The sequence below is a fragment of the Anabrus simplex genome, chromosome 2, assembly GCF_040414725.1.
Source record: "Anabrus simplex isolate iqAnaSimp1 chromosome 2, ASM4041472v1, whole genome shotgun sequence".
In the NCBI taxonomy this organism is placed as follows: domain Eukaryota; kingdom Metazoa; phylum Arthropoda; class Insecta; order Orthoptera; family Tettigoniidae; genus Anabrus; species Anabrus simplex.
This window is the reverse complement of record NC_090266.1, coordinates 746,073,145-746,093,082: the sequence shown is the minus strand read 5'-3', so window position 1 is coordinate 746,093,082 and position 19,938 is coordinate 746,073,145. Positions and strand designations below refer to the sequence as shown.

The 19,938-nt window shown below is 41.3% G+C and overlaps 1 protein-coding gene across 3 annotated transcripts in view; it reads left to right on the top strand.

Annotated features, from left to right (window-relative positions):
* Ack (activated Cdc42 kinase) overlaps positions 1–19,938 on the top strand; it is a 366,870-nt gene that overhangs the window by 219,425 nt on the left and 127,507 nt on the right. For all 3 annotated transcript variants that reach the window (XM_067139427.2, XM_067139425.2, XM_067139426.2), the window contains exon 9: positions 10,123–10,280. In XM_067139427.2, the coding sequence (XP_066995528.1) occupies positions 10,123–10,280 (158 nt within the window). The remainder of the gene's footprint in view (positions 1–10,122; positions 10,281–19,938) is intronic.

Here is a 19,938-nt window from a genome sequence, read left to right as displayed (position 1 = left end):
ACATCAGGAAATGTGAAAGACAAAGAGACACACTGGTGGAATGATACGGTAAAGATTAAAGTGAAGGAAAAGAAAATGGCATGGAAAGCATGGAAAAATCTAAGACTGAAGAAAGCAGAAGAAAATATGCGGAGGCAAAGAATTTGGCCAAGAAAGTAGTGGAGGAAGAAAAGAGAAAAACCTGGGCCTTATTCACACAGAAATTGAGAGATGATATGCAGGGCAGCAAGAAATTACTGTATGGTATCTTAAGAAACAAAAAGAGAGATCAAGTAAACACCAGATTTGTGAAGGATGAAGGTGGTATAATATTAACAAAGCCAGAAGAAATAAGAAATAGAGAGAATATTTTCAGAAGCTGCTGAACATAAGAACTGATGAGTCATTCAGTGGACGACCAGGAAAGGCAATTAGTTGATGAAGAAATGGATAAAGAAATGACAATGAATGAAATTGAAATGGCAGTAAGAAAGATGAAGAATGGAAAAACTGCTGGAATAGATGAAATTTCGATGGAGATAAGGGCAGCTGGAGCTGTAGGCCTGCAGTGGACATATCGGGTTCTCAGGAATGTCTGGGAGAATAAGGAGGTCCCTGAGGATTGGAAGGACACAATCCAACGCAGTATTATAGAAAGAAACCTGGAAACAATGATGAATTCAATTGAAAATAAATGCAGGAGAGCCAAATACTTGCAAATTTTAAAGGCATATTCAATTAGTGTTATTGGCTTTACGTCCCACTAACTACCTTTTTTTGTTTTCGGAGATGCTGAGATGCCAGGATGTTGTGCCGCAGGAGTTCTTTTATGTGCCAGTAAATGTACCGACATGAAGCTGACGTTTTTGAGCACCTTCAAATACCACTGGTCTGAGCCACGATCGAACCTGCCAAGTTGGGGTCAGAAGGCAAGCGCCTCAGCCGTCTGAGCCACTCAGCCCAGCAAAAACATATTCAGCTGGATAAATAAATTGTTTGAATAGATCAAACTAAACATGTACAAATGCAAATGTAAAAGTTTCACCAATTCATCATATATTCAGATGAAATGGCGTATGGCTTTTATTGCCGGGAGTGTCCGAGGACAAGTTCAGCTCGCCAGTCTTTTGATTTGACGCCCGTAAGCGACCTGCACGTCGTGATGAGGATGAAATGATGAAGACGACATACACCCAGCCCCCGTGCCAGCAAAATTAACCAATTATGGTTAAAATTTCTGACCCTGCTGGGAATCGAACCCAGGACCCCTGTGACCAAGGCCAGCACTCTAACCACTTAGCCATGGAGCCGGACATATATTCAGATAAAATTATCTTACAGCAAGTACTAGTACATATTTCATCCAATTATTGGACATCTTCAGGTAATATTATCATTATGAAATCACTATCACTAAATAATAAAAGAACAATGGAATAAAATCTATGGGAAACTAGTGTATGAATCATTAAAATCTATGAGTAGACAGGGTATGTATCAAGTTGTGGAATCACACATTCTGGCAAGCGAATCACTGGAGTCTTAAAATTGTTCTTTGTGTAGTACATGTTCAGTGACATCAACATGGAACCAAAATGAAATACTTAATTTTAATTTGTTTCGTTGGCGAACAAGCGCCGGGCCCATGCCAGTTTCAGAGGTGTCCAGCAAATGACTCCAGCAAGAGGCCTAAATGTTCACCTCATTGGAGCAGTTTTAGCGGTAGATATTGTGACGATGGAGAGGAGGAGGAGCTCATTCATAGTTGTCATCAAAAGCTTCAATGGCAAGCCTTTTGCGTCATTTGCAACAGGTGGGCAACCTGCTAAATGACTTAGTGGTAGTGTGTGATAATTAGGGAGCGGATTTTTATGTGCTAAAAATGTGAAAAATATTTTTTTTTATGTGCTGATAAACTTTAAAATATGTGATAAAAAATTGAAATTATTTTCCTTTAAATATCACATAACTACTCGCGCTCAAGAAGTAAATAAGTATAATGTTTTGTATTAGAATATGGTGCTACCAAACTTGCTCCTTAAGGCAAAATGATGTCTGTGTATGGAAACGTGCTGTATGGTATATTAATTTTTGATATTCCAGAGTAGATATTATGAATGGTTATTTTTTTAAGGTAATGATTTGCTTAAATATGGCAAAAGCAACCTATCATCTTTGAAAAAATAGTACCAGTTCGTACTCACCCATCACACGCTGGAATATTAGTTGCTAGAAGTAGTCTCAGAATTGCAGTGAACAACAAAGGTCATCTCCAAATTGTCCATCACAAATGCATGCCGATTATCTCTAAAGAATGCCTTATACTGCGAAAACGATCGCTCCACATCACAGGAAGTCAGACGAGCATAGTTAAAGAGAGGAATGTCACCAACAATAACGCCATCAATTTCGCCAACATGAGCACCCTCTAATACATTAGAAATTTGGCACATTGTTTGAAATCCTCTGTTTTTCCTGAACAAATTTTGATATTTGACCTTTAACAGTCCCTGTACCTGCGAAGCCGGGAGTGAATCTAATTTATTTTCAACAGCGCGCACTTCCTTCACTGTTTCGGACAACAGGTTAGTGGATTTTTCAAGTATGTCTATTGTTTTACACAAGAAGCTTAGATTGGCAGATATAAACGCCAAATCATTTTTCAAAGAGCTGTCTTTTAGTATCTCTTGAAGAATCTCAATTGATGACGCGTCGTTTTTATCTAGCACGTTCACAACGGATGCAAAACTTTCGAAATTGTCTGCGTAGTATACAACAGCGCTAAGCCAGGTACCCCACCGCGTAACAATAGGCAGAGGAGGAAGCGCAAGATCTGGGTTTTTCTCTTTAAAGAGATTGATTCTTGAGGGTGACTTTACGAAGACTTTTTTGCCATTAGACACTAATTTATCCACTTGAGGATACTGAGCCCGCACAGTTTCACATAACCTGTGTAGAGCATGAACAACGCAAGTTACGTGTATCTTTTTCAGAAAGCTCACAGATAGGCCTTCGGCTGCCTTTTTCATGTAAGCTGCACTGTCAGTAAGGAAAAGCAATACATGGTTGTATTTTATACCTTTTGGCCAAAGTAAGTGCATGGCTTCATTGAATAACCTAGCTACAGTGACGTGGTTTGCAGCAAGCATTTCTTTACACGCTAGCAAATAAGAATGTTCGCAAGCAGTTTGTCATTCTTCAACACACCAACTACAACATTTCCTACTTTTCTGCCACTTGAATCAGTGGTTTCGTCAATGCTCACCCACAGTTTTTCGCTATCATATACTGCCCGAATTCTCTGTAAAGTTTCTTCGTAACATTTTGGGATATAGTTTTTCCTTAATGTGGATTCATCTGGAGGCTCAAAATTAATGCACTTTGTTAGGAAATTTCTCAGTCTCGGATTATTTATTTTACTAAGAGGAATGTCGGCGCAAACAAATGCTCTGCACACATCTAAATAATACTGGGAATATTTAGATGGGCCTGCATTTGAAGTAGCTGGTTCAGCTATTAATAATTGTCGCGAACGCACACGCGAAGCAGCCGCAGTATGCTTATTTCCAGACAAATGCTGGATTACTTGAGAACGTTGATCTGCACATACTGTTTTACCACACGGTTGGCAAAATAATACTTTTCCATTGGTAGTGAAAATGCTTTTAAATTCCACTACATATTGTTGAAGACGCGACCTTGTACTCGACTTCTCTTTTGGCATTATTTTGCAGGTTACGACACACGCATTTATTGTGAATCACTGTTTCAATAAAAAGAATAGCAGCGGACACTGAATGAAATATTTCTTATAAATCCATACAAAATTACACGACCACGGGAATGATATATGGACCCGAACAGCTAACCTTGCTCTTAGGAGTGATGAAATTCCACTACCTAATGGTGGGGCAATATTCTTCCGAGTCTCCCATGTCGTAACGGAATTACGTCACCTTATCTCTCCGTGATTGCCTTTCGCTGATATTCTATAAAAAAACCTGAGAGGGCTGACTCATAAAGTTGGAATGACATCATGCAAGCAAACATTTTGTGCAGCAAATTAAATTGCTGTCTAAATGTAACGACGTAGCTAGTGACCAGCAAGTTTTAGAACTTATGGAGGGAAATCCATAAATAGTCGAAACATTCAGATACATTATGTTAAATACACTGTAAACAATACTGTAATCGTAAAATGAAAATATGAGCATTGTTTTATAACACAGAAGCATTTTAAATTTTATTGATCAACAAATAATGGCGATTTATGTGCTTATTATAGATATTCTTAAAATATGTATTTACATAAAACATTTTTGAAAATATGGGGTTTTTTTGAAATAAGATTCAGTTTTTACAGTTGGGGATGTACAATAGGAATAATGAACTTCGTAACTTGCGTTAAAACTTGCGCAAAAAAAATATGTAATTACATAAAAATCCGCTCCCTAGTGATAATGCACCCTGCTACCCGAAATTGGAAACAGTGTTTGATGATATTGAAACAACGCAGTTGTCTCCAGCCAATGCTTAATCTCATTGAGATGATATAGTCGAAAGTAAAATCCTATGTGAAGAGTTATCTCATAGTACCTGAGGTTGCAGATCTTGGAGTTCAAGAGCGAAGACTCGTCTATTTTGAGGTAGTTAGTGTCCTGGCAAAAATTTGTGTCTTTTTCATTGTGTTTCTTTAATAGTTTATATTTAAGGCTGTGAGAGTTATTAACCCACAGCAACCCGAGCTTGGTGGTGAGACTGCCACCTAAGCCTCCAAGCCTGCTATTTTCTGTAGGGGTTGTCTCCCTTAGCTTTTGAAGGTCCCTCTTCACCACAAGACAGTGGTTCCCCTTGTTTCTTTAAACCCCACGGGAAGAGGGTTGCCTCGTCTGCCAGCTTTGCCGCTCCAAAAGTCTCTTTTTCCACCGCATCTGCCATTGAGGACTTCGCCAAAGCCCTGTTAGCCGTCACTTTTCAGGGTTCCTGTAGGGCCTTCACAGCTACCATAGCGGTCATTGGGCACACACAGTCTCCGCTGTACATCACCCCTGCAGGCAATCCCTTACTTCATGCCGTTGCCCACCTCCCACTACGTGGACAAGGGGTTGGACTTACGGGAGGCTGTGTTTCATTGTAAAGATTCAAAAAACAATATTTTGAACTAAGGTTCATGCATTTTAAAGTACAGTTGATGCCTTCTGAATTACAGCTGTCATTTCTGAATTAGATCTGATGCTTTCTAATTTACTTTTGATCAATCTGAATGATCTTACTTTTTGAAAATTGATTAATCTGAATTAAAATTTATCTTTCCTAATGTACAATTGGAGAAGGTGTAGCATCAACTTTGATTAATGGGAAAACGAGATATTGATCACATCAGACAAGTAGTCACGTCTCAAATGAAATGATGTTTCTCTATTCTTGCCTCTAGGAGATTGGGAAAGTTCTTTGTAGTAAATATGAGATCTGAACAGTTGATAAGACGACTAGAATGCACTTTGAAAGATTGTCTTGGCAAATATCTTAGTGTAATTCCAATTATGTTTGGGAAAACAAATCTGGTGAGATTTTACTAAGAGAAATGGAGACATGCCAACTCCTCAATTCAAGTGGGAGGCTCCCTATTTTTGGTCCTTCCTCCCTCCTTCTCTCCTGATCGCAGAGACTTACGGTATCTCCCAATTTTAAGAACTGATTTAATATTCCTGTTATTTTTGAAAATCCCAGTAGCTGGGGAGAATTGTTCAGTGGACAATGTCAAGACGGATGCAATCAGCTAGTGGTGTTCTTAAATATGACAGCATCTCTAACGTGATGTTTTCTATTTTATCATTTCCACATAGCAGTGCCGACTGTGAGAGTACTTTTTTTAAATCATATGATAGTACTTTTTTAGCATGTGTACATGAACAAACACTCAGTTCAAATCAAAGCTTCCTGAAAAAGAATTCTGGAAAAAATTAAACCTTAAAACACGTTCAACAAGGCCGGTGCTTTGAGCATAAATCTAGTTCAGAAATTTATGAAGAGTTTCAATGATGAGTCGTGTTGTAAAGCTCAAGATACATGCAGTACTTCAGTATTTATAATTTACATGCAATACTTCAGTATTTACAAATAAATGCAAATCCACAGCCTGTTTCCAGTCATTCGACCATGCCGAAGCATGTAACACTCCTCTGGGGCAATGATTAATGAATGACACGTGAAATGAAATGATATTGGAGAGTGTTGGTGGAATGAAAGATGACAGGGAAAACTGGAGTACCTGGAGAAAAACCTGTCCTGCCTCTGCTTTGTCCAGCACAAATCTTGCATGGAGTGACCAGGGTTTGAACCACGGAACCCAGCGGTGAGAGGCCAGTGGGCTGCCGCCTGAGCCATGGAGGCTTTATTTACAAATAAATAAATTCATTCATAAATAAGAAAAATTACATAATTGAGCAGTATAATTTGTTAAATATCCTTCAAAGTTATGTCATCAATGATGTTGTGGTTGCTCTCTTAATTAAAAATGTGAAACTGAATTAATATATTCAAGAAATAAAATAGTCAATCGTCGAACTCTGTACTCCCATTTACCTGATTACTTACACATTCGATTGTTGATGGGCGCCAGCTACAAATAAATGTAACAATAATAGAATGTTGAATATCTCTAGGGTGTGAGGTAATAAGCTTACTTTGGCACCATAACGTAGGTTCTGGGAAAAGGACATTGAAGTTTGGTTTCCCCATTAAAATTTGAGTTTATCTGATCTACTATTGAAATAAAACAGTTAATTGTATTTTACACTAAACAAAATATATTCTTTAAATTCATAATTGAAATTGCAAGACTTGTTGCGATAATATAAAATTTTGAAATTACAACGGAAAGAAACTCCAGGCATCAAATTTGAAGTCCTCTTGACCGGACATTTAAAAGTTGTACAAGAAATTTAACCCTCACTGGTTCACTTAACAGTACCTTCAACACTTCGAGTGTTATTACGATGTATTCCTTTGAATTGGTATCAGCTGTAGGTATCTCAAACCTAATTTGGTGATGTATCCTCTTAGTTTCACAAACAAGATATAGCATTGCTTGAAATTTTATTCACACGTCACAATCGACTTGACAAGTAATTCACTGATAACTGTTAGTCTGCATTACAATGACTCAGTATTCGGCTATCGCCGAACTGACGCAAGAACTCGATGGAACAGATACATGAAACACTCCAAACATATCATCAATTTGGTCATTGACAACGATTTATCCATGTCACTGTTCTGTCTTCAACCGACTGACTGACCAACTGTGGTCTCACGCTCCAAATGACTATCCATCGACCAAGGCTCCACCCATCTGACTACAACCCTTCATGGCCAACCTCTCCTTCCAACTCACTCCCTGACCAACTGTGGCCTCACAATCCTTCCAACTCCACTGCCACTATAGGATTCAACTCTATACATAGACACTAGTTGTCACACCCACATTATCTCTCAAAGAGTACATGTCACTCCCACCCAGCTCTCAAGTGTTACAGACTGTGATGAAATAGCCTCAGGCAAAGTAGGAACTCCCTGAATATTATCTCATAGTCTAAATGCATACAATGACAGAGCAATGACTCGACAGTTACTGTAACAGTATTGCACCATATATTGTAATGTTTTAAAAGTGGTATCCCAAATAATATAACCATATCTGATATTAGGCAGTAAGTCTCACTCTTCATTATTTCGATGCTAACATACAAATATATATATATATATATACACTGACTGACAGAGCAAATACAACACCAAGAAGGAGTGGTTCGAAAGGGATGAAAGTTGGGGAAAAAACAGAGACGGCACGGATGAATAATTGATGTTTATTTCAAACCGATATGCAGGTTACACAATGCGCACGGCATCGACTCAGTAGGATGTAGGACCACCGCGAGCGGCGATGCACGCAGAAACACGTCAAGGTACAGAGTCAATAAGAGTGCGGATGGTGTCCTGAGGGATGGTTCTCCATTCTCTGTCAACCATTTGCCACAGTTGGTCGTCCGTACGAGGCTGGGGCAGAGTTTGCAAACGGCGTCCAATGAGATCCCACACGTGTTCGATTGGTGAGAGATCCGGAGAGTACGCTGGCCACGGAAGCATCTGTACACCTCGTAGAGCCTGTTGGGAGATGCGAGCAGTGTGTGGGCGGGCATTATCCTGCTGGAACAGAGCATTGGGCAGCCCCTGAAGGTACGGGAGTGCCACCGGCCGCAGCACATGCTGCACGTAGCGGTGGGCATTTAACGTGCCTTGAATACGCACTAGAGGTGACGTGGAATCATACGCAATAGCGCCCCAAACCATGATGCCGCGTTGTCTAGCGGTAGGGCGCTCCACAGTTACTGCCGGATTTGACCTTTCTCCACGCCGACGCCACACTCGTCTGCGGTGACTATCACTGACAGAACAGAAGCGTGACTCATCGAAGAACACGACGTTCCGCCATTCCCTCATCCAAGTCGCTCTAGCCCGGCACCATGCCAGGCGTGCACGTCTATGCTGTGGAGTCAATGGTAGTCTTCTGAGCGGACGCCGGGAGTGCAGGCCTCCTTCAACCAATCGACGGGAAATTGTTCTGGTCGATATTGGAACAGCCAGGGTGTCTTGCACATGCTGAAGAATGGCGGTTGACGTGGCGTGCGGGGCTGCCACCGCTTGGCCGCGGATGCGCCGATCCTCGCGTGCTGACGTCACTCGGGCTGCGCCTGGACCCCTCGCACGTGCCACATGTCCCTGCGCCAACCATCTTCGCCACAGGCGCTGCACCGTGGACACATCCCTATGGGTATCGGCTGCGATTTGACGAAGCGACCAACCTGCCCTTCTCAGCCCGATCACCATACCCCTCGTAAAGTCGTCTGTCTGCTGGAAATGCCTCCTTTGACGGCGGCCTGGCATTCTTAGCTATACACGTGTCCTGTGGCACACGACAACACGTTCTACAATGACTGTCGGCTGAGAAATCCCGGTACGAAGTGGGCCATTCGCCAACGCCGTGTCCCATTTATCGTTTGCTACGTGCGCAGCACAGCGGCGCATTTCACATCATGAGCATACCTCAGTGACGTCAGTCTACCCTACAATTGGCATAAAGTTCTGACCACTCCTTCTTGGTGTTGCATTTGCTCTGTCAGTCAGTGTATATATACTTAATAAATTAAATACAATAAAGCAGCCGATAATTAATTAATTAATACATAGCAAAATCAAATTATAGAATTGAATCGAACAATAATAATAGTTACAATAATAGTAATAATAATACAGATACAATAATAATACAAATAATAACAATAATAATAATAATACAGATAAAAGCTTGTAACAGGATTTGAACCACTACAATTTGTTGTAACCTGTTGGGATATGCCGCAAAAAATTTCGTAATTTTTTTTTTTACGTTTGAAAGTTTGCATGCCTGGAGATGTCAATATTAGGTCAAGAAAATGGTACAGCTGTGGATCAACAAAACAGACTGGAATAGACTCGTGTAGCCCTGCACCCTGCTTGCTGGAACAAAGAAAAGGTGATGATCATGACAGCAGTGGGCAACAACTTCGGTATTATTGTATCGCTTGAAGGATGGTAATGAACTACTCCAAGAAGCGTGTGAAGAGAACATCAGGGATGCAAGTTTTTAATATGTGAATAAAATCTACAGTGCTGGTATAAGTGAATGAATACAGTTCATGAAATTAAAAAGTCTCATGACTCTAATACTGGTTAGTTTCCAAAGCTCAAGGTGATGAGATGAAATATGTTAAATCATACCATGATGGAGAATAATTCTGTCTCACTATACTCTCATGATCTCTTACTAGGTCACTGGGCTATTACTTCTTGTTCACAAATAAGGAAAAGACTTGACGAACCCAACCACAATCTATTATCTTGTCCATTTCTTGTGTGTATATCTGCATAGTTTTTTTTCTTTTTTTCACTCTCTCTCTCTCTCTCTCTCTCTCTCTCTCTCTCTCTCTCTCTCTCTCTCTCTCTTCTGATGATTAGGTTTCTTTGAAATTTCATATTTTGTTTCTCTCCAAGCAATTGTTGGTTTATTTACCTTCAGTGGCACATTTTTTCTTTATGTTCCAGTGTTGGGCAAGGGATCCAGCTGAACGTCCACATTTTACTGGTTTGAAAGATTACTTTGCGAAGTCATATCCTTCTGTCATGAAGGCATTACAGAAATATGAGGAGCCTGAGAAAATGAGCCTTGAACCAGGAGATCAAATCATAGTTATTGATGGAAGGTATTGTTCACAACATATATAGTTTATCAACGAAGTTGGAAACAAATCCTTGTACTGGGAGTATTTTTTCAGGAGAGTGTGTTACATTTTAACTATTTTTCACACTTCCCTGGCCCACTTCCCCATTCTTACCAAAGTGGCTGTGGTTTGATTCCTGGCCAATGCATTTGGGATATTTGAAATGAAAAGTCACACCCATGTGGTTTAGATTCCATGTAAACTGAAGGTCCTTTGGTTGTAATCACAATATCAATAGTCACGATAAACAAGTGTGCATTTTGCCCCTCCACCCACCTCCTTGGGCCAGTAGTTGAATTAATTTGTTATATTTTGGCATCTTTTTCTGAATGAAGTTGCTAATTTTCATTATTTTTGAATTGTGACATTGTTTAGTAAATGGTTTGGAATGTGAATTAACCCAGGAACGCCTGAGTTTTGAATTATTTTTTTAATTTAATATTCCCAGCATTCACATTATAGAAAACATTTAAAAATCATTTTTCACAAAATTGGACAGTTGGTTTCTGAATGGGGGCCTGGTACTATATGGTACTGCACGGCACTTGACATAGCTTTTGAGTGAAACAAAAATTGTTACCTCGTTAGAATATCATGAAATTTAATGCTTAATATTGTTACAGAATATCACTTACAAATTACTTAGCAATAAACACAAGAACAAACAATATTTATATGTTCATTTGAATTGGTTTTTTTGAAACGACACATGTCAAGATTTTGCCACAGTTGGGTTAAGGCAAGTAATACAGTCTTTAAGTATAGATCTATCGTTTTCTGCAGAAACTACACACGTCACTGCATTGCCTTACCCAGTAGCTCTGCTTGGTAATAATAGTTTGTTGGAGAAACAGCACTTGTCACTGACACTGTACATTTTAAGTGGATATCTCCAAACTAAGATTTATTGACATGTGCTGTTTCAAAAAAAAATTCATTTGTGACATCCCTTGAGGAATTCCAAAAAATAACATTAGCTCAGACATGACATATCTTTTAGAAGTTAGGAACGATACTATTAGAGGCTTCAGTTTTTTATTTAGTCACTCATTTCCACATTTAACTAGTTTTCGAATGTCAAAAAAGTAGTTTACACAAACGCCCACACTACACTTGGCGCATTCTGTGCGGACGCGGGATTTGCATCCAGAGGCCACACAGTGCTGGCGTTAGAGCAATATAGTGATGTAAGCCATTGAATCTCAAGGTGTCATATACTCTAAAAAGAAAATAAGTGAGAACAATCAATTTCTAATCAAAATACCACCCAGTACATATATATATACACTGACTGACAGAGCAAATGCAACACCAAGAAGGAGTGGTCAGAACTTTATGCCAATTGCAGGGTAGACTGACGTCACTGAAGTATGCTCATGATGTGAAATGCGCCGCTGTGCTGCGCACGTAGCGAACGATAAATGGGACACGGCGTTGGCGAATGGCCCACTTCGTACCGTGATTTCTCAGCCGACAGTCATTGTAGAACGTGTTGTCGTGTGCCACAGGACACGTGTATAGCTAAGAATGCCAGGCCGCCGTCAACGGAGGCATTTCCAGCAGACAGACGACTTTACGAGGGGTATGGTGATCGGGCTGAGAAGGGCAGGTTGGTCGCTTTGTCAAATCGCAGCCGATACCCATAGGGATGTGTCCACGGTGCAGCGCCTGTGGCGAAGATGGTTGGCGCAGGGACATGTGGCACGTGCGAGGGGTCCAGGCGCAGCCCGAGTGACGTCAGCACGCGAGGATCGGCGCATCCGCGGCCAAGCGGTGGCAGCCCCGCACGCCACGTCAACCGCCATTCTTCAGCATGTGCAAGACACCCTGGCTGTTCCAATATCGACCAGAACAATTTCCCGTCGATTGGTTGAAGGAGGCCTGCACTCCCGGCGTCCGCTCAGAAGACTACCATTGACTCCACAGCATAGACGTGCACGCCTGGCATGGTGCCGGGCTAGAGCGACTTGGATGAGGGAATGGCGGAACGTCGTGTTCTCCGATGAGTCACGCTTCTGTTCTGTCAGTGATAAGTCACCGCAGACGAGTGTGGCGTCGGCGTGGAGAAAGGTCAAATCCGGCAGTAACTGTGGAGCCCCCTACCGCTAGACAACGCGGCATCATGGTTTGGGGTGCTAATGCGTATGATTCCACGTCACCTCTAGTGCATATTCAAGGCACGTTAAATGCCTACCGCTACGTGCAGCATGTGCTGCGGCCGGTGGCACTCCCGTACCTTCAGGGGCTGCCCAATGCTCTGTTTCAGCAGGATAATGCCCGCCCACACACTGCTCGCATCTCCCAACAGGCTCTACGAGGTGTACAGATGCTTCCGTGGCCAGCGTACTCTCCGGATCTCTCACCAATCGAACACGTGTGGGATCTCATTGGACGCCGTTTGCAAACTCTGCCCCAGCCTCGTACGGATGACCAACTGTGGCAAATGGTTGACAGAGAATGGAGAACCATCCCTCAGGACACCATCCGCACTCTTATTGACTCTGTACCTCGACTTGTTTCTGCGTGCATCGCCGCTCGCGGTGGTCCTACATCCTACTGAGTCGATGCCGTGCGCATCGTGTAACCTGCATATCGGTTTGAAATAAACATCAATTATTCGTCCGTGCCGTCTCTTGTTTTTTCCCCAACTGTCATCCCTTTCGAACCACTCCTTCTTGGTGTTGCATTTGCTCTGTCGGTCAGTGTATATATATATATATATGAAGGTTGATCAAATATAAACAGGTTTTTTGTTCCTGATCATCAACAGTTGCTAGAACTGGTCCCACGCTTCTGCTATGCTTAGGTGGGTCTGCTACGAGTGGGGAGAGCGTGCTGTTAGATATTTCCCGCCATTTCGTCAGTAATGTTCACAATGTCGGAGCACAGGTGCACCCCTCCACTGTGCTATGCATAATTATAAAATTTCTTGCTCGCGAAGGAGTTACAGCGGCAGAAATTTGCCAGAGATTGACTGCACAGTTCGGTGATCAAACATTGCCAAGGGCGCATGTGTTTGCCTGGCATAAAAAGCTCAAGGAAGGATGAGAATGTATCGAAAATCATCAACACAATCACCATCCTTGGACCAGCATTACAGATGAAAATATTTTTGCAGTTAAAGACATTATTGACGACGATTGACGGGCGAGTGTGTCAGAAATTGCAGAACAAGTCTGAATCAGTTATGGGAGCTGTCAAGCAATCATCACAAATGGCCTACAGTTCCATAAAGTGTGTTCCAGATGGGTCCCTCACCTTTTGACCGAAAATCTGAAGTTGAGACGTTTGGAGGTCTGTCGGGGGCTTACAGCAAGGTTTGCGGAAGAAGGTGATGCATTTTTGAGTCGGATCGTTGCCTGTGATGAAACATGGGTCCACCACTACACTCCTGAATCCAAACAAGCCAGTAAGGAGTGGTGGAGGGAAGGGAAGGCAGCACCAGTGATAGCCAGGACTCGACTGTCGGCTGGCAAGGTTCTTGCAACTGTTTTTTTTTTTTTTTTTTTCAATCGGTAAGGCATTTTGCTGATTAATTTTTTGCATGAGCAACGCACAATCAATGCTGCTTACTACTGCAAGCTGTTGAACTTGGCGAGGGTTGCATATAGCCGCAAAAGACGAGACCAACTGACTTGACAGGTCATCCTCCTCCATGACAATGCGCGGCTCAATACTGCAGCTCTGTCTCCATACTACAGGAAATGCACTGGACTACACTTGATCATTGATCATCCTCCTTACAGTCCGCACTTATCCCGCTGCAATTTCCATTTGTTCGGACTGCTTAAAGCAGCTCTAGGCGGGCAACAATTTGAAGATGATGAAAGTGTGGAAGATTTCGTGTGCAACTTGCTGGTGACACAACCCTGATCATTTTATGATGGCATCAAAAAGCTGCCTATACACTGTGGCACAGATGTATTTCCAAAGCTGGATACTATGTGGAAAAATAAATTGTAATTGTCTTGTGTTTTTCAATAAATGAATTTAAATGAAAAATGAAATCCTGTTTATATTTGATCCCCCCCTCTCGTATTGTAATATTTATTTTGCACCTACCTTATTCTGATGGTGGCACTTGCATATGGCCACTTAGAAGTAAAATGGCAACAAATATTTTAATTTCTTTGGGGTTACTTTGGGATGTAAGTGGACTGTTGTGGGTCATCTGCCATCTAGTTGCCTGGTTTACAGTGTGATGATTTCGCTCTCTTCATGGGCCGTGAATAATTATTGGACAGCTTCTCTACTCCTTTGCATAATTTGCTGCTTCAACACTACTTCAGCTAGCGCTCAGATTTGACGTCCTATAAGGTTACCTGTGAGAACCCCCTATCTTCATCTGACAATACATTAGATTCTGGTGGTACAATGTATATGGCTTCAGCATCAGTATCCTCTTCTTCAATAACATGTAGGACCATGTCAAGCATCAAGCCACTCAAATGAAGTTCACACATCATTAGATGCAATACATTGTGATCTCTGTGTGTGTTATAAGTGTTTAAAAAAATTAAAATCTACAATTATACAGTTGTAAGACACACATAAATAATCATTTTTGACTACAGTATGAATTGTTACTTTAGAATTACCCTTAAAAGCAAGGAGGAGAAAAGGAGCAGAAAGGTATGGTAAGCGCCATGCAGTACCATACTGTACCAACAAATTAGTGTCATAACAGCAGACACAGAAATGGTGACCAATTGCTTGTTATTTCAAGTCATGGATTGATATTTCAAGATGATAAACCACATAATACAAAAATTTGTCAAAATTTATAAAGAAAATGAAGCAACTTATCTTCAGCGGGAAGTGATTTTTATTCCTCTCGATGCAGTCTCTAATTCCAAGTAGTTATCGCTGCAGACAAAACTAAAATAAAACGCTCTGTTTATTTCAGGCATTGTACGGAGTATCTCCTTGACTATGTAAAGCGGAGTTGCCAGATTTATGGCACAGGTAACGATCAGTACCGGTATGAGAAAATCTGAAGTAAGACGCACTGGTACTATACGGTACCGCACGGCGCTTCCGGGTTAATGGTATTAACCATTTGACTGAACTTTTCAGTTGGATTCCTTTCACCTTGACCGTCTTCTTCTTATTGATAAGACTATACGCCTTGAAGGCCTGCAGTCTATACCTAGACTTCTCTCTCACTTCTTTTGCAGCTAATCATTGATGTTATGGATGTTGAGCTTCTCTTTTTTGCATGATGTGAAGGTATGTGGTAGGTGCATCAGGCTGTGTTCAGATTTGAGCTTTCCATCTGCTACCAAAACTGAGTGAAATAGGATGTTCTGGATTTGTGAACCAAAACCTTCATGTTGCTCATTCTGAATAGTAGAAATCATCAGTAGTTAGAAATCATATCTTGTGTACAAATTTGCAGCTGTATTTTAAAAAGAATTCATTCCATCTCATAAAACTTTGCATTCATTATAACTTTTCATATTACTTTGTAGAATTTTGTGGATGTTACCAGTGATGCCTTTTGAGATTCTATATCATGTCATTCTGTTTATTATTGTCCCACTGTCGGCAGCCCAGAAGATGTTTGTCTGTGGTTTCCCATCTTCACACCGGGCTATGGATGCTTCATTCCCACTCGTAGCTCTTTCCTTTCCCATCGTCACCATAAGACCTATCAATGTTTGTGCAACATAAAGCAAGTTGGAATTTAAAAAAAAATCATCCTTAATGCTTCTGTGGTAGACACCATCAAGACCATGGTGCTGTTTTGTGAGGAAACTTTCTCACAATGTATAACTTCATAATACTTGCTTCCAAGTTTTGGCAGATTGTTGCTTTGCTTCATGTAAGGTGCTTGAGTTGTCTTGGTTAGCAGCTGACTGATAATAAGTACTGCTGTGATATGTGTATTATTATATGTATTTGTAATTGGCCTGGTCATTACCATCTTGACATTTGGCTGTAGTTGAAGTGGGAAAACATAGAAGATCTCATCTGTGATAGCTGATGGCTGGAGTTGAAGTGGGAAAATATAGAAGACCACATCTGTGATAGCTGAGACTGGGATTTTAATCTGCTTGTCCAATCAGTTGTTACCTGAGGCTGTGTGTTCCGCATTCCAGTCTCTTGGACAGTCTTGCATTCATTGCAGAGCAGGATGTTGAAAACAAACTTGACAAGATTAGAAGCTGCAGTACTAATACCTAGCCCATAATAGCAAACAGACTACTAAATTAGGGTATTCATTAGTTAAACAGTTATTATATTTAGTTACGATCATAATATCAACAGTTACGTAAAAGTAATTACGATTAGTAAGTACCCCCCTGATTTTGTTACTGCTAAAATACTCAAATGAGAAAACAGAATGAGCAGTCTGAAGTTGCTACCCAAGGCCCCCATGAAAGAAAAGCGTTTTTTGTAGAAAGAGACTGTTGGGAAAATAACGAACAGGAAAGACAAACAAAACACAAGCAATTATAGCCTCAAGATGACCTGTGAAATAAAGAACATTGTAATATAGATACAACCCCAAATGAAATTTATAGTATAGCGGAGTTTGGTCAGTGATACACTCATCCAAATAAAATATCAATAAAAAGACAAGGTCAGCTAATAAAGTAACTTTCTTTTTAATTCTAAGTTTTCTGTATCTGCTTTGGGGGTTAAATAAGAGTTTATTTATGTAGGTGGTTCGAAAAGTTCTCGGAATTTACTAGAATTAAGTATCTTACCTCGGTGGAACTGCTTTTAATTTTCAACATAGTCTCCCTGTAGACTAATGCATTTGGTCCAGCGATGTTCCAATGCCTTGATCCCATCTCAAAAATGAGATTCCTCCAGGCCTGCAAAATACCTCTCCAATTCGGCTGTCAGTTCTTCCCTTGTAGAAAATCTGAGTCCGAGGAGAATTTTCAGCTTGGGGAATAGATGAATGTCTGATGGTGCCAAATCAGGTGAATAAGGTGGATGTGGCGACAATTTGTACCCCAGTTCATGAAGTTCTGCCATGGCAATAACACTTGTGTGTGGTGGAGCGTTGTCCTGATGAAAGATGACTTTTTCCTTGCCAAACCAGGCCTTGTTTCGCGTATCTTTTCCTGTAGTTGGTCTAGGAGGTTTGCATAATATTGCCCCGTAATTGTTTGGCCAGTAGGAAGATAATCTATCAGCAGAATGCCTTTTGCATCCCAGAAAACTGAGGCCATGACCTTTCCGGCCGAACACACTGCCTTTGCTTCCTTTGGTGGTGGTGAATCAGCATGTTTCCACTGCTTTGACTGCTGTTTTGTCTCTGGGGTATAGTAGTGGACCCAAGTTTCATCTGTAGTCGCAAACCGGCGCAAAAAATCTTGTTGGTTGCACTGAAAACGGGCCAGACTTTGTTTGGACATTTCCAATCTAGTGCGTTTATTGTCCAATGTCAAGAGCCGCAGCACCCATCTTGCGGATAATTTTTTCATACCCAATTCTTCGGTTAAAATATAATATACCCATTCAGAAGACATCCCTACAGCTTCAGCAATCTCCCGCACTTTCAGTCGACGATCCTCCGTGACCATTTTATGAACTTTTGCTGCGATAAATTCTGGGGTCGTAACACTTTTTGGCCGTCCACTACGCGGATCATCATCCAAGCTCTCCCGACCAAATTTAAACTCGCTGGTCCACTTGGCAACAGTTGAAAATGAAGGAGCAGAGTCCCCCAGTGTGTTCTGAAAGTCGGCATGAATTTCCTTTGCTTTCATACCTTTCTTTACAAAGTATTTAATCACTGCTCGAATCTCAGTTTTTTCCATTGTCACAAATCACTACGCGGGAACAACAACAAAGAGTCGTCACTACCACGCTCCTGCAGCTAGAGCACTGACGCGCCACGTGTTCACTCACAAAGGATTGTGTGATTATTGCGCGGGAACCTCGTTGCTCTAGCACCGACATCTAGCGGTGATTCCGAGAACTTTTCAAACCGTCCTCGTATACTGACTTCACATTCTGTTTGAGCGGTATCCAGCATCCCTATTGATGTTATTGGGGGTGCTTCTTAATATCAGTAGCTGGTGGCAGAAAGCAAGAACCACTACTTCAGTGAAGAAGACTGCATACTTAGGCTCATTTTATAGGTATGGTCTACAGATGTATATGTATAGGAACCATATGGGGAGCAATGAGTTACTATGTAAGCATGTGTATATAGAGTACACATTAAAAAATTTGGCTGCAGCGTTTCAGAGGAGACTGTAAGAATGGTTGTGAAAATTGTTTACAAGGAGATACTGTCTTAAGGTAAATGGAAGGGGGAGGTATGTGAGACAACATAATAGATAAGGGAGTAGTTGTCTAATATTAAGGCCAGGTGCTTCCCTGGACCTGAGCATCAGTTCATGTCCAATTTTGGAATCTCTGTGGGGAAGAAGGTGAGAATATCTGGTAAATGTTTATGAAAACTGTCGATCATTGAATGTGGTTTGATGGAGCCTGTTGTGAACAGGGAGAGGAAGTTCAATGTTATGGATTTTGCAAGTAATGTAGTGGCCACTTATTCATTTGACTAGAGTGCTGGTAGTCAGGCCAGTGTAGAAAGCTGGGCAGAGTCTGCATCAAAACTGGTAGGCAATGTTGGATGACGTGCAATCGTGACAACGTTCTATTGAGTAAAGATATGTGAATGATAGTGCTGTAGAAAATGGTGCTGGGTATATATAGATGGCAATTCTTGCAGCAGTTTTCACAGGGCCAAGAGCCAGAAGGGGCTGGGGTAGATGTAGTTTCTATTGAAAGAGAATGTTTTTGGGGTTTTGTGGGTGCCTGAATGTGATGTGGCGCTTTCTGGCAGATCATCATGGGTGTGGTGTGATGATGAGAGAAGAATGAATGCTTGTTTTAAAATGTGATTGATTTTGTGCAGACCTGGATGATATGTGGTTATGGAGGATTCTGGGTTTATGTTGGGGAGTCTGGGACAGAGGTCATGGCTTGGGAAATCTGGTGGATAACCAGTTGCATGGGGTAACCCCTGGTAGTAAAGGCCTTCCTCAGATGTCATTGTAGGAGGCACTGGCTTTATGGGTTGAATAGATCCGCTTGCCCCAGATGGTAAGACTGAATGGTAATAAATATTATTCCCTGTGGTGTGGGTGAAAACTGTTGTGGAGGTTCTGTTGATGGTTAGTGGGTTGGATTAGTACAGAGGTTTAATGTCAAGAATTTCATTTTCGGTCCGTATTGAATCGAAATTTACAATAATTGATAAGGGTAGGGTTTTCCACCTGTTCAGTACAGGTACAGAGGTATCGATTCGGTCGTCTTGAAGCTGGAGATCATTGTCGAAGAAAGGGAGAAAAGTGGGGAGATCTACCAAGTAAAATTGACGCTGTAATTAGAGTTAAGGCGATGAAGGAATGAGTCCAGCAGGTTTGTTTCATGGTGCCACAGGAGAAAAGTATCATCAGTGAACCTCCACCTGACTAGGGGCTGGAGAACCTCAGTAACAAGGAAATACTTCTGAAGTTTTATCATGAAGAGGTTTGCATAGGAGGGAGTCATCCTGGCATTCATCTAACTTTTAGCGACATTGATCTCCTCTTCGACGATGGCAGAATAGATACCTCCATACACGTTAAACCCATCAACCATTAGCAGTGTCTCCAGCACAACAGTT